This window comes from Budorcas taxicolor, chromosome 1, assembly GCF_023091745.1.
Source record: "Budorcas taxicolor isolate Tak-1 chromosome 1, Takin1.1, whole genome shotgun sequence".
Classification (NCBI taxonomy): domain Eukaryota; kingdom Metazoa; phylum Chordata; class Mammalia; order Artiodactyla; family Bovidae; genus Budorcas; species Budorcas taxicolor.
Window position 1 is genome coordinate 145,385,891 of NC_068910.1, and position 14,510 is coordinate 145,400,400.

Genomic DNA, 14,510 nt, shown 5'->3' on the forward strand with positions numbered 1-14,510 from the left:
ACCTCCCTGTGGCTATACTCAAGTCATTTTACTCAACAGCATTGGACGTGATTGGTCAAATCCTCCTCCACTTTCTGCACTTGGTTTTCAGGACACTACACTCTCCTGATTTTTCTCTTACCCCTTTACTTGACATTTCCACTTGAAAATCAAATAGGAATATGAAACGTAACATAAGCTAACTGAGCTTTTTCATCTTCCTCTATAAAACTTGTTTTTCCAGCAGTCTTTCCCATTTCAGTAAACGACAGCTCCACATTTCAAGTTATTCAGCCTAAAACTATGGAGTCATCATTGACTTTTCTCTCTTCTGCTTTCCTCACATCTCACGGATAATTTACCAGCAACCTCCCTCACTGCTACCTTCAAAATACACCCAAATGCCAGACGCATCCCGCTACATGCTCTGCCACCTCCCTGACCTGCATCGCCACTGTGCTTTGCCCAGATCACTGCAGCAGTCTCCTCACTGGGCTCCCTGTTTTTGCTCTTGACCTTGAAAATCTATTCTTCACACACATTCTGAGCAGTCTATTAAAACTGAAGTCAGATCATATCACTGCCCTGTACCACAATCTCTTATGGTCTGCCCACCTGGCACTAGAGTCAAAAATCAAGGTCATTACAATCTGCACCCCCACCCTACTCTCAGACCTCATCTCCTGCTAATCTTCTTCTCATTTTTCCCAGCCTCATTAGCCTTTTTGATGCCCTCAAACAAGTCAAGGTCTCTTTAACCGTAATATCCGTGCCTTTGCTCCAGCTTCTTCCTGCTGTGTTCCTCCCCTAGCTATTCATATCATTCATTCCTTCACCTCCTGCAAGTGTTTGCTCAAATCACCTTCTCAGTGGATGTCACATTCTCTATCTAAATGTTAGGCCCTACTTTTCTAGCGCTTCATATCTTCCCGCTCTGCCTTATGTTCCTCCTTAGTACTTCTCACCATCTGTCATACTATATAACTTAATTATTTAATTGTCTATCTCTTCCGTTGGAATATTTTTGTTCACTGCTATGTCCTCAGTGCCCAGAAGAGTATCTGGCTCATAGCAGGCACCCAACAAACATTTGTTGAATGAATAAATGTATGCCAGACTTTCCTTACTTTCAAATTCAGCTTATGTAAAGTTTTCTGAGAGTCCAGGCACTGTGCTGGACACTGTAGAAGACAAAAAGATGAGAAAGCACAGTTCCTGGCCTCCCTCCAGAACTTACTTCCTACTGGCAGGGCCAAGTTTGAGAACCATGACCCTGGAGTCACAGGATCTTAGTTTAGACTTCTACCTTTGCTGCAAACCAGCAATGTGACCTTGAATATTTCTTCATCTGTGAACCTCAGTTTGAGCCTCAGTTTCTTCATCTGTGAACTGAAGATAATAACAACCAAAAAGAAAGACCTTGAAGCTTACAAATGAGTGGACTACGTAAGATGATTCTAAAAAAGGTCTAAGACTTTAAGGACACTGAAAATAGTGCCTATTATTATTCCCCTTCTGTTCCCTTTCCCCAGAATGTCTTAAACTCAACTCCTTCTTCCCTGGTCCTAGGTCTTTTTATGAGAGCTAATTGCAGAAAAGCTACTGATCATAAGGACAAACTTGGGAGGAGGCTAGCCGCTTATTTATTCATGTTGTCATCCTTTCAGTAGACCTTGAGTCAGTTCCTTCTCTGCTGGGTCCTAGGAGAGAATCAACAGAGCCCATACCCTAGGGGTACACCTGAGAGGTGCTTTAGATAAAATGCACCAATCACCTGAGAGTAAAGCAGAAAGAAGATTGACAAAACAGGGACCAGACTGAAAACGCACCTTTCAAAGAACATTCCTGAGGACAAACCATGTAGTAAGGATGCCAAAGGCAGCAAAGACCTTGCAGCCCCCCAATTGCCATGCCCACCTCCAAAAACATAGGAACAAAGACCAACGGGGTGGGGCTGCTAATCATCCTGTCCGCCCTGAGGCTGACGAGTAGGAGGGAACAGTTTGGTCAGGGCTGCAGAGGGTGTGAAGGCCACAGGAGCTTACAGAAGCAGGGAGCAGCTTGGCTGCTATGAGCTTGCTGCCACCCCCGCCGCTCCTTATACCCTGGCATTCCTGTGTCCTAGGGGAGCTCCATCACTCTGATTTCATTCTCTCTCACAGTGTGGCTGGCTTCAAGTAGGTATTATGTGCCAGCACGGGGTTCAGAAACGAGGGTTTAAATTCTCTTGAGCTTGATGGCTTACTGCTGCTAAAATGTCTCAGCGAACAGTGAGTTAGCTGTTGGAAGGGGCAGGTTGCTTAGGAAAGCGAGGCCAGAAAGAAAAGTTTGTAGGGTGGCCATGATAAGCGTACTCTTGCCCGCTGGCACCACATGATTCTCTGGAGAACAGAGTGCCGCTGAAGACTGAAGAAAGTAGACAGAAACAGTGAAGCCAAAAAGGCAGGGGCACCTGGTAGCATCTCAGCACAAAGCACAGCTCTGCCTCCTGCTTTATGACTTTGAGCAGGTTATGTTTCCAGAATTATTTTTTCATCCACCACATGACAGTAACAGTACCATCTCACACTGTTGTTTTAAGACTTAAGCAAAACAGTGATCAACAGACTCTTCATCTCCTTCCTTTTTAGCCTGTAGAAGAATTAACAATTGCCTAGCTAGTTTCCACATGAAAGTCACACTTTCTGGGGAAAAAGAAAAAAAAAAGTCTGAACAATGGCAGTGTCTAAGATATTATTCAGGGTTCTGAGAACTGCCAGTGTGCTGCATAGCGGTTGGTTATCTGCTTTGGGCAACCACTTCCTACCCATCACACAATAACCAGGCAGCTACCCTGAACTTGTTCTGTACTCATAAAAGAACGTATTCTTTTGCAACCCAGATGTCACTAAGAGTGGGCCCTAGTCACATCTCCTTGCCTGTTGAACTTGGAGTGCTTAGAGGGACTGGCAGGGAGCACCGGGGCCTGGACAGATAAAATGGCAGGAGCACTGGACCAGGAGTCGGGAGATGAGGCTTCTGGTTTCACTTTGCTGTGAACTGGCTGAGACAGACTAACTTCCAGAGTCTTGGTGATATAAGGCAATCAAGTCCACTCTGAGCTCTTCTGATGTGAATGCTCTGTGTTTCTGGGCTTGTTTTTACCACTTTGTTCCCCTGGACAGGGCCAGAAGTGATTGAACATGTGCTCAGTCACAGCTGCTTTCTAAGTTCTAACAGTTTGTCAGTTTTTCTTCTACGGCACTCACCACTGTTGACCCTGTATTAGAATTATTTCAGTACCTTTGCCACTGAGTCTCTTAAAAGTATGGACTCATGCCTAATTCACCAGTGAGTTCCCCACTGGTGCCTAGCACTGTGTCTTGTACCTGGGAGACTCAGTACATTGACTGAAGAGACCCCACAGTAATTGATGACAGCAAGTATACCAACTAGAAACCGAACATCCATTAAAATACTATCAGGAAATACCATGATAGGTGGTGTGGGGGATACAAAGATGATGTAAGACAAATCCCTACGTTTTAGTGTGTGTGTCATGATCAGCTATATATTGAGAGGGTAGCAATGTGAGCGTCCCAAGTCAGGAACCAAGGTGGAAAAGTAGAGCAATTCAGGCACAAGAGATCATCCTAGGCTTTCTGGAGGAGGTGGCATCTGAGTTGGGCCAAGAAAGTAGTTCATGTACGTGCATGAAAGCCTGGCCAGGAAAGAACACCGAGATCAGTGTGTAGAGGTACACACAGAGAATCAGAGGAGAAAAGACCAGAGTGGTCTCCGAGCTTGAAGCAGCTACAGACCTGGGTTGGAGTGGGAGTATAGTAGGGCTTTGAATCCCAAAGGACTCAAGGAGTGAACAGGAGGATCCACCGGACTGCAGCAATGCTGCATATTAGATCTTCTATTTACATCTATTTTTTTCTAATTTCTTTGCCTTTATAATGTATAGTAGAGCAGCACAGTAACACATGTATACAATGTGTACGTGAAGATAAACGAGAGTGTGTGTTTGAAAATCTTAACAGAAGGGCACATGATTTTAAAAGTTTGGAGACAAGTGATCTCAACTCTCCCATAGGTAATTAGAGGCCGAGGAAAGTTTTTGTGTTGAGAAGCAATCTGATCAGAATTGAGCTTTGGGAAGATCAACCTGGCAAGGATGGGAAAGCTGAGAGGACTAACAGAAGGAGGTGGAGGCAGAGAAGGCTTGGAGGGGCATTACAGTGGCCCAGATGGGATACATGAAACAGGAGTCTGAAACCAGGTATGTGAGGGCCTTCAACATTCCTTGTCAGGATGGTGGCTGATGGGCCATGGACACAAAAAAGACCTGGATATGACAGATGTTGCAAAAGAACAGTGGAAAGAAGGAAGAGACAAGAATTGATCTCAGACAACTGGGAGTTCAAAGCTGAGCCTGGAATATTGAGAGGATAATGCTGCCACTGGCATTAACAGAAACTGCACAGTTAGAAGGCCTTCCCTTGTGGCACAGGTGGTAAAGAATCCATCTGCAATGCAGGAGACCTAGGTTCAATCCCTGGGTTGGGAAGATCCCCTGGAGGAGGGCATAGCAACCCACTCCAGTATTCTTGCCTGGAGAATCCCCATGGACAGAGGAGCCTGATGGGCTAGGGTCCACAGGATCTCAAAGAGTCAGACACGCCTGAGCAACTAAGCACAGCACAGCAGCACAGTCAGGAAGAGGAGCCAGTTTAAGAAAGGATCTAATGGCAGTTTACAGCTTGAGAACTTCTGGTCCAGCCCTACATAGTTTGTTGAAAAAAAACCCAAGGAGGAAAATGTGGTGGACCTTATATTAGTCACAAGGTCTCCTGAATCTTACACTGGTCTTGTTTGAAGATCTTCCAGCTTTGGTTTTTTTAAGAGCATTATGTAAGACTGTAACTGAATTTCATTTTCATTAAATCATTTAGTACACTCTATTTTCCAGAAATATTTTATGCTGATATTTTTCAATTTGAGGCCAACCCAGAAAAAGTTAACAGAACATTTTGGAGCTCAAAACTATATTGTTAAACGGTACTTGTTGATTAACATGTGTAAAAGAAGGACAATGCAAAAAAAAAAAAAAAAGAGCCTTTTAAAATAAATTAATAATAAAGATGAGAAAATCTAAAAAAAGGTCATTGAATTTGAAACCCTCAAGAGAGGAGATTCGGAGGCAATGCACTGGAATCCAAGTTGAGTGGATTAAGGAGGGGAGGAGAAGTGTGAAGGGGATGGGAAGAAGCACAGGCTAGTAGCTCAAGCCATCAATAATTTCTTTGGAAGAGTGGTCTGAACGTGTTCACAGGTAGAGAAGCAGGTGCTGGGATATGCCATAAGAGACAGAGAAGGTAAAATCCAGGGTCACAGAAGATTTTGCCATTGTGAACTGGGAAAACGGCAGAGGATGTGCAAGGAAGAGGCATTCTGAAGTGCTGAGGTAGTGGAGACAGGACAGAAAGAGTACAAAATTCAGGAAAGGCAAAGAGAGAGACGGAGGCTGAGAGCTATCCCAGAAATGTGAGTCCACCACTTGCTTGGAGATCCTTCCTCTGGTAAGAGCCTTCATTATCCTCTGTCCAACCAAATCAGGCTTCCTCCGCTCTGCCAGGGAGATATTTGAACTGCCCACCCTGGGGCTAAAGAGAAGCCACCTTGCAAGCGCCCTCCCAGTGTGGTCCAGAGAGCACTGCTTGTTTTAAGGACCAAGACTTGGTATCGCAAACCTGATGGTGCATGTGCCAGCCAGCTCCTGGTTCTGGGAAGACTCAGATCTTCCAGAAGAGACAAGGGGTTAAATGCTATTCACATTTTCAGGGAGAGCCAAGTAGCCTCCCAAAAAGGGATTTTTATCGCTATTGTTCACAAAAGCCTGCACAGCGGATCTTGGAGCAGCGCTTCCTCAGATGATTTCCAGGAGCATCTGCCGATTTGATGAAAAATCTGATGCCATCAAAACCCAAGCCAGTGATGACTCACTGCGCGCTGTTGTTGTCGGGCATTTACTGAGAGCAGCAGCTCTTTCTGGCAGTCCTCCCAACCTGGGACCAGAAGCCAGGCAGCACTGGGCAACATGCAGCAAGGAGAGGTGCTAGTTTGGGGCATGTCTCTTGGTTCTACCTTCTGTCCTTGGCATCCTGTTCTTCTCTCCTGGAGCCTGAAACCTTCACAAGGACATGTTTTGAGAACAAATGAGCCAGACACACACCCTCCCCTGTTATCTTGAGGTTTCTCCAAAGAAGGTCAATTATGAAAGTAATGAAAGATGGAGCCTGTCCCCTTTTTATTTTCTGGGACCTGAATCCTCAGGAATCACATCCCTCACAGTGTAAGCGGAAAATTGACATACCACAGAAGAGCAATTGCTCTCCATTGTGTTTTCAACTATATCCTTCTTCATCTTTTTTTAATTGAAGTACATCTGATTCATGAATTATATTATTGTCATGTGTGCAGCATAGTGATTCGGTATTTTTATAGGTTATGCTCCATTTAAAGTTACTACAGAATAATGGTTGTGTTTCCCTGTGCTCTACACTATATCCTTGTTGCTTATTTATTTTATACATAGTTTGAACCTCTTAATCCCATGCCCCTGTCTTGCCCTCCTCACTTTCCTCTCCCCTCTCTCCTCGTCTTCATCTTAACTAGGATTCCAGGGCACTGACCTAGTCCTGCTCATCAGAGTCAAGATCCTCATGTGGGGCTGGACTCAAGCAGGGCCCTCATTCCCAGGGCTCACTCTCCATTGCCCCCTTTTCTGCCTAAACTTAGACAAGTCTTGTTACAAAAGCCTGCTGTGGATTCGTGTCCTACCAAGCCCCAACATATAACCACCAGTTTTTTCTCTTTCTTACATCCTACCCCTACTCCCTGTACCTGTCTCTCTATCACACGCTGAGCCTTTTCATTCCTGCCCCAACAATCACTCCACTCCCTCCAACTTGCCTTTCCACTGCCAGCTCCCCAATTCTTCCTTCTTCTCTCCCCACTCACTTCTCTGTCTTTTCATGTCTCTCCACTGACATTTCCCTCTTTATCCCTTCTCAGCCAATCAGCTATGATGTCTTCAAGCTGTTCATGAAGGCATACCTGGAGGTGGAACTTCCTCAGCCACTGAGCACACACCTCTTCCTGGCTTTCAGCCAGAAGCCCCGACAGGAAACCCCTGAGCACCCAAAGGAGGGAGCCAGCAACAGTGAGGCCAGTGGCGCAGGTACCTGGACCAGCATTCCCGAGATGGAAGGGAGATTTTGCAGCTCTGACCCGCTTGCCACAGGCTCAGGCTGCACTTGCAGAGGATCCCTTGTGCGTGGTAACTTCCCTATGTGGAGGAGGAGGGAATGGGGATCAAGGAACCAGGACTCCTGCCCTCTCAGGAAGTCCTGTCTGCCAGATCTTTCATAATGCCTGCCACTCAGAATCAGAGAAGAGGATGGGGAAGAGGAGGCATAAGGTAATGTATGGCAGTGGGGGTGGGTCTTCCACAAAAGTTGCCAGTTCCTGGGAAGCACAGTCAGCTTGTGTGCCCTGAGGGTGTTAGCGCAGGGGAAGGTGTGGTTACTGCCTTTCTGGAGTTTGGGCTGTAGCAGGGAAGACACAGCCAACTCCAGTAAGTGAGTATGAACCCAGCAGACACCAGAGACACTGGTATACCCCAAGAGATCCAGACTTTGTGGGGTCTCCTACCTCCCAAAATACCTAGAGGACAGGGGCTGGTCATGATATCTTCTTTTTATTCCCCAGATTCCAACATACAGAATGCAGAGAATGGTGCCAAAGCAGACGAGGCTTGTGCCCCTGATATGGGTGAGTCTTTGGGGGAGGAGAGGGCAGAACCTCATTCCTGGGGGGCAAGGGGAAATCTGACTAGCAATTTTGTCTCCATGTAACAGTATACCCTTGAAAAGGTCTCATCGACTCAGAAGGGCAGGTCAGGACTTCCGACAGCTCATTAGACGTTTACTTCTGATGGATCTGCCTAGCCAAAGGGTTGAGGGGGAAGGAGAATGTGTACAATGGGAGTTTGGGAGGAGGGGAGCAGAGAGAGAGAGCCAGAGCCAGAGAGTGCCTGTGAAGAAGTGGCTATAGGGCTGAGGTGGAGATGACGCTATCGTGGAATGGCTAAGAGCGGGTCGGGCGAGAAGGCGAGAAGAGGCTTGGTTGATTTCCAACAATGCATGCACTCGTTTGAAAAGTGGAGAGAAGCAAGAGGAAGCCAGCTAACATTGTTTTGACGATCCGTTTGCCAGGCACCTGCTTTTATTGCATGTTTCACCTCAGCTCTGTAATCACGCCACTTCACACACTGAACTGAGGCGTTAAGAGATTCCATACCACTGTGTGACTGTGGATCTAGAGATTCAACCCAGGATTGTTCAGACCCCAAGCTGCTGCTCTTTCCTACACTGAGAGAGGAAGCAGTGGTCTCTCCTGAGATGCCTAGACTAAGGTGTGTCTCCACATAGAGGCACCAGTCTGCTTAGGTCCTAAGGGAATGATCAAGGCTGCACTCCCTGTGGGGCCATTGCCATCATGCCTGGCTGGCTGTGCACCAGCTCTTGGGTCATGATTGATGGAGAACCTTCCCTGGCACATTTATCAAAGGGAGGCCGTTCCTCCGTTGACAGGCACTGTCCCAAGGGCAGAAGCTCCTAGGAAAGAAAATATTATCCTCCTTGACCTCTGTTCTAAGATATAATACAAATTTCCTGGGTACAATCAATTCAAGCTGGGTCAGACAATAAGACTATTGGCTAAGAATCTGGACTTTAGAGGTAGAGTTCTTGGGTTTGAGGTCAAGCTCTGACAATATCTATCTCTATAACCGTGGGTATGTTTGGATCATGTCTCTGGGCCTCAGTTTACCCATCTGTAACATGAGATGACAGTAAGTGTTAATACCGAGGTTAAGTGAGTTATGTGTATAAGATGCTTACCATAGTGCCCGGAACAGAGTAAATGTTCAGCAATTATCATTCAGGCCACTCTCCAGAAAGTCACCCTAGTCTCAATTCATTGTGTCTGCCAGAATCTCTTTCAGTCTATACCCTCAGTCTCCAAATGTATCCACTGGGCATCCCCTTTGCATGGAAGGACCCTTAGGGACTGTCTCCTTCCCAGGTTGCTCTTGGACTGAGGGAGACAGACCGTTTTTTCCTTTGCATTATTGTTTGGAAAAGATTGATACACATTGGTGAACTCCAGCTCTTAAGATGTGCCCAACGGATAAAGAATGCAGTTTTAATGTATCTATCTACTTACCTACCTACCTAGCTATAGTCCATGGGGTCACAAAGAGTCAGACAACTGAGCAACTAATACTTGCAAACCTACCTAGATATCTATCTATCTAAATACATACATACCTGGCAGGATAGATAAAAGATAACACAGAATGAGAACTGTCTGTAACAGGGACCTAGGATGAGAGAATTTCTTTAAGCAGATGCTAGATGTAGGTCTGATCTTTTTCTCTAGTCATGGCAAAAAGGGCAGCTAGAGGATTATAGAAGTTTCAGTGTGTCACTGAAGGACTGATGAGATCAAACACTCACTCCAGATGGAAAGCAGAACATGGTTGGGCAAGGAGACTTGCCTCTGGACCATAAACTAATCAAATTCCAGGCTTCTCCTAGAGCTTCAGGAAGCGAAATTAAGAGCATCGCTGCCTTCCTGAGGTCTTCACGGCCAGCAGCAGGGCAAGACTGCCAAGTTTAGCTCACCCACTCCTCTGCCCAGCATCTCACTCAGGCGTGCTAGGTCCAGGGCCCACTGGTCAGAATGGATAGGTCACGAGTAAATCTTAAATCTTATGTGGAATAGAGAGATCATTTTATGATATAAATCATTCTATTCTATGGTAGAAAGAAAAGCTTCAAACTGGAAGCTTTGAGATTCTAAACTCTCAGCAAGAAAATCAACTAACAAAGCTGTCTTCTTCTTTACCCGGACTCTTTGTCCAGAGATTTTCTTAGTCCAAGTATCAGGAACTTCAGGAGGAGCCTGAGAGAAGTTACATTCATTCCCTGAGGTTCCAGATTGTCTGGACAGGGTTTTGTTTCTGTGGCTGAAGTTTCTAAGAACTTAGTGAGGGCTGTCATTATGTGATATCTGAGTAAATATAACCAATGACGATAACAGAGGGTGGCTGGCTTATTTGACCACCATGCTTATTTGCTATATTTGTATCATCCTGAGTCTCAGAGTAACTTCCAGAGGAAGTTCTTCTCCTGGAGAAGTGATTTGTCAGGTACTGCTTTCCTCTGCAGAGAGAATACTAGACACCTGTGGTTCAGTCATGAAAGGGAGGTTGTCTGACTGCTGGCCCAGGGCAGTGTACAACGTTTTTTCATCTTTTGAGACTTGAGATTTTAAGTAGCAAATTCTTTTCCTGTTGGGCCACCTTCCACAAATGTCTTAATTAGATGCCCCTGTTCAGCAGAAACAAGAATGTAGGGACAGGTGGACACCACAGAGAGGGGCCTCTGCCAACAAGAAAGAGCCAAGTTCTGGAGTCACTTTAGATCAGGCCATCTGTTGAAAATTTCACCCTTTTCCTGGTGCCCCAGCAGAAGCCAAAGAAACTTAATTCTCTTTTGATATGGCCTGTGTAGACCTACCTGATCAAGCTCCAAGCTTAGTTCTACAACCACCCACTTTAATTATTCATTCCTGGAGCCAGGTGGGAGCGTGGCTGGATCCATAAGCATAGCAGAGAGGGCCTTTCACTGAGTCCAGAGGTCAGCTCAGGGCCTCGAGCAGCCTGTCCTTCTCAGAGTGGCAGCTCAGGAAAGGCCGATCTCACCCCTCCCTGAGTGCCCAGGACAAAACGGGATAAACAGCATAAACTTGATTCTCCTGGTTTTTATTTGCTTCCTCAGGCAGTTGAGATGGTTCAGCAGCTTGGACTATTGGAGTCTCAAGGAAAATCCCTCCATTTTTTAATTTAGAAGTAACACAATGTAAAAAAAAATTTTCTTTAAGAGTATGGGAAATGAAAGAAACAACAAAATCATCTAAATCTTCCAGTGCTAAACACACACACACACACACACACACACACACAGCCCACACCCACCCACCCCACCCACCCCACTACACCTCTATTCTTGTAGGGGTCTTTTTTTCCATAAATTTTTTATAGAACTGGAATTAGATTGTATATATATGATTTTGGATCCAGATTTTTTACTTAGCATTATATTCAAAATCACTTTTCATGTCATTCATAACTTTTGTTAAACATCGATTTTAATACAAGTCTGTCTTTTAACAGATGAGAAGACTGAGGTTGGGTGTGGGGAGTAAGCCTACTTTTACAAGATCGCACATCATTTAGCACAAACCCAGGTTTCTGCTTAGTCTGGTATCCTTTCCACATTGCCCAGCTGGAAGGCATGAAGTAATGGAGAGACTTAGAAAGAAGGTGGAACAAGTCAGCTCTGCCCAAGAACTATCACTAAGAAGGGAGTGTGATGTGGCATCTGGATGGAACCTCTGTGCTCTGAAGAGGGTAGTCCCTGAGGGATGTACTCAATGGCTGTGGGTCAGGGGTATTTCATGTAAGGTAGCATAAGCAGGTGCGACACCACTGGGACCGTATGCCACTCAATCCTTCTGCACCCCAGCATTTCCACTGCTGGACTGAACAGTAGGCCAAACTGAGGACTTAAACAGTGGCTCAAGATCCAGTCACAGCTCTGGTAACCAAAATGTCTTTGCAAAAGGATAATGTTAGTGTTTTTAACTGAAGTATGGTTGATTTATAATACTGTGTTAGTTTCAGGTGTATTCAGGTGTATAAAGTGATTCAGATGTATATTTTTTCAGATTATTTTCCATTCTAGGTTATTGCAAGATACTGGATATAGTTTCCTGTGAGTGCATGTGTGCTAAGACACTTCAGTCGTGTCCAACTCCTTGCAACCTTATGGACTGTAGCCCACCAGGCTCCTATGTCCCTGGGATTCTTCAAGCAAGAATACTGGAGTGGATTGCCATGCCCTCGTCCAGGGGATCTTCCCAACCCAGGGATAGAAACCACATCTCTTAAGTTTCCTGCACTGGCAGGCGGGTTCTTTACCCATAGTTTTCTGTACTGTACAGTAAATCATCATTGCTTACCTCTTTTACATGTGGTAGTGTGTATCTCTTCATCCCATCTCCTATTTATCCCTCCTCCCACTCCCCGTATTATTTTTTAGATTCCACAGATGAGTGATATCATATATTTCTCTTTCTCTGACTGACTGACTTCGCTTAGTATAATATTCTTTAGGTCCACCCACATTGCTGCAAACAGTATTATTTCATTCTTTATAAATGGCTGAATAATATTCCATTGTATATGTACAAACCACATCCTCTTTATCCGTTCATCTGTTGATGGACACTTAGGTTGCTTCCACATCTTGGCTACTGTAAACAGTGTTGCTATGAACATTGGGGTGTGTGTGTCATTTCGAATTAGAGTTTTGGTCTTTTCCCAGAAGTGGGATTGCTGTGTCATGTGGTAGTTCTAGTTTTAGTTTTTTAAGGAACCTCCATACTGGTTTCCATAGTGGAGCAATTTCCATTCCCACCAACAGCGTAGAAAGGTTCCTTTTTTCCCATATATTCTCCAGCATTTATTATTTGTACAATTTTTAATGATGGCTCTTCTGACCAGTGTGAGGTGATATCTCATTGTGACTTTGATTTCACTTCTCTAGTAATTAGTGATGTTGACAGAGAAGGCAATGGCACCCCACTCCAGTACTCTTGCCTGGAAAATCCCATGGGCGGAGGAGCCAGGTAGGCTGCAGTCCATGGGGTCGCTAAGAGTCAGACACAACTGAGTGACTTCACTTTCACTTTTCGCTTTCATGCATTGGAGAAGGATATGGCAACCCACTCCAGTGTTCTTGCCTGGAGAATCCAAGGGACAGGGGAAGCCTGTTGGGCTGCCATCTATGGGGTTGCACAGAGTCTGACACGACTGAAGTGACTTAGCAGTAGCGGCAATGATGTTGAGCTTTATTTCTTGTGCCTATTGGTCATCTATGTGTTTTCTTTGGAGAAATGTCTATTTAGGTCTTCTGTCCAATTTTTGATTAGGTTCTTTTCATGTTAAATTGTATGAGCCATTTGTATATTTTGAGCTTCTCTGGTGGCTCAGACAGTAAAGAATCTGCTTGCAATGCAAGAGACCCAGGTTTGATCCTTGGGTCAGGAAGATCCCCTGGAGAAGAAAATGACAATGCACTCCAGTATTCATGCCTGGAGAATCCCATGGACGGAGGAGCCTGGTGGGCTACAATCCATGGGGTCACAAAAAATTGGACACGGACTGAGTGACTAACACACATTTGTCAAATACTTAAAATATTAACCTCTTGCTAGTTGCATCATCTGTCAGTATTTTCTCCTGTTCTGTAAGTCATCTTTTCATTTTGTTGATTCCTTTGCTGTGCAAAAACTTTAAGTTGATAATTATTTAAGTTTATTTTTTCTTTTGCCTTGGAAAAATGATCTAAGAAAATACTGCTATGATTTATGTCAGATAATGTTTTGCCTATGTTCTCTTCTAAGAGTTTTTATGGTGTCCTATTTTATATTTAGGTCTTTAAACCATTTTGAGTTTACTTTTGTGTATGGTGTGAGGGTGTGTTCTAACTTCACTGATTTACGTCTGGCTCTCCAGCTTTCCCGACACCACTTGCTAAAGAGACTATCTTTTCTCCACTGTATATTCGTCTGTCCCTTATTGAAGATTAATTAGCTTCAAGTGAAATGAAGTGAAGTGAAGTTGCTCAGTCATGTCCAACTCTTTGAGACCCCATGGACAGTAGCCTACCAGGCTCCTCAGTCCATGGGGTTTTCCAGGCAAAAATACTGGAGTGGGTTGCCGTTTCCTTCTCCAGGAGATCTTCCCGACCCAGAGATTGAATCTGGGTCTTCCTCATTGTAGGCAGACACTTTACCGTCTGAGCCACCAGGGAAGTCCTCAAGTATATGGGTTTATCCAGGGCTCTCTATTCTGTTCCATTGATCTGTATGTCTGTTCTTGTGCCAATACCGCGATGTTTAGATTACTGTACCTCTGAAGTGCTGGAGGGTCATGCCTCCAGCTTTGCTCTATTTCCTCAGGATTGCTTTGACGATTCTGGGTCTTTTGTGGTTCCATCTAAGTTTCAGTATTATTTGCTCTAGTTCTATAGAAAATGTCATGGGTAATTTGTTAAGGATCACATTAAATCTATAGATTGTTTTGGGTAGTGTGGTGATTTTAACAATATTAATTCTTCCAATCCAAGAGCATGGGGTATCTTTCCATTTCTTTGAATCATCTTTGGTTTCCTTTGGGCTTCCCTGGTGGCTCAGAGGTTAAAGTGCCTGCCTCCAATGCAGGAGACCCGGGTTCGATCCCTGGGTCAGGAAGATCCCCTGAAGAAGGAAATGGTAACCCACTCCAGTATTCTTGCCTGGGAAATCCCATGGACGGAAACGCCTGGTAGGCTACAGTCCATGGGGTCGCAAAG

General features: G+C 44.9%; 1 protein-coding gene and 1 non-coding gene across 2 annotated transcripts in view; both read left to right on the plus strand.

Annotated features, from left to right (window-relative positions):
• DGKG (diacylglycerol kinase gamma) overlaps positions 1 to 14,510 on the plus strand; it is a 171,381-nt gene that overhangs the window by 18,606 nt on the left and 138,265 nt on the right. The window contains exons 3-4 of the mRNA XM_052658950.1: positions 7,039 to 7,204; positions 7,735 to 7,797. Of these exons, the coding sequence (XP_052514910.1) occupies positions 7,039 to 7,204; positions 7,735 to 7,797 (229 nt within the window). The remainder of the gene's footprint in view (positions 1 to 7,038; positions 7,205 to 7,734; positions 7,798 to 14,510) is intronic.
• TRNAW-CCA (transfer RNA tryptophan (anticodon CCA)) lies at positions 14,338 to 14,410 on the plus strand. The gene has a single exon. It is a non-coding gene; the product is annotated as a tRNA-Trp (tRNA).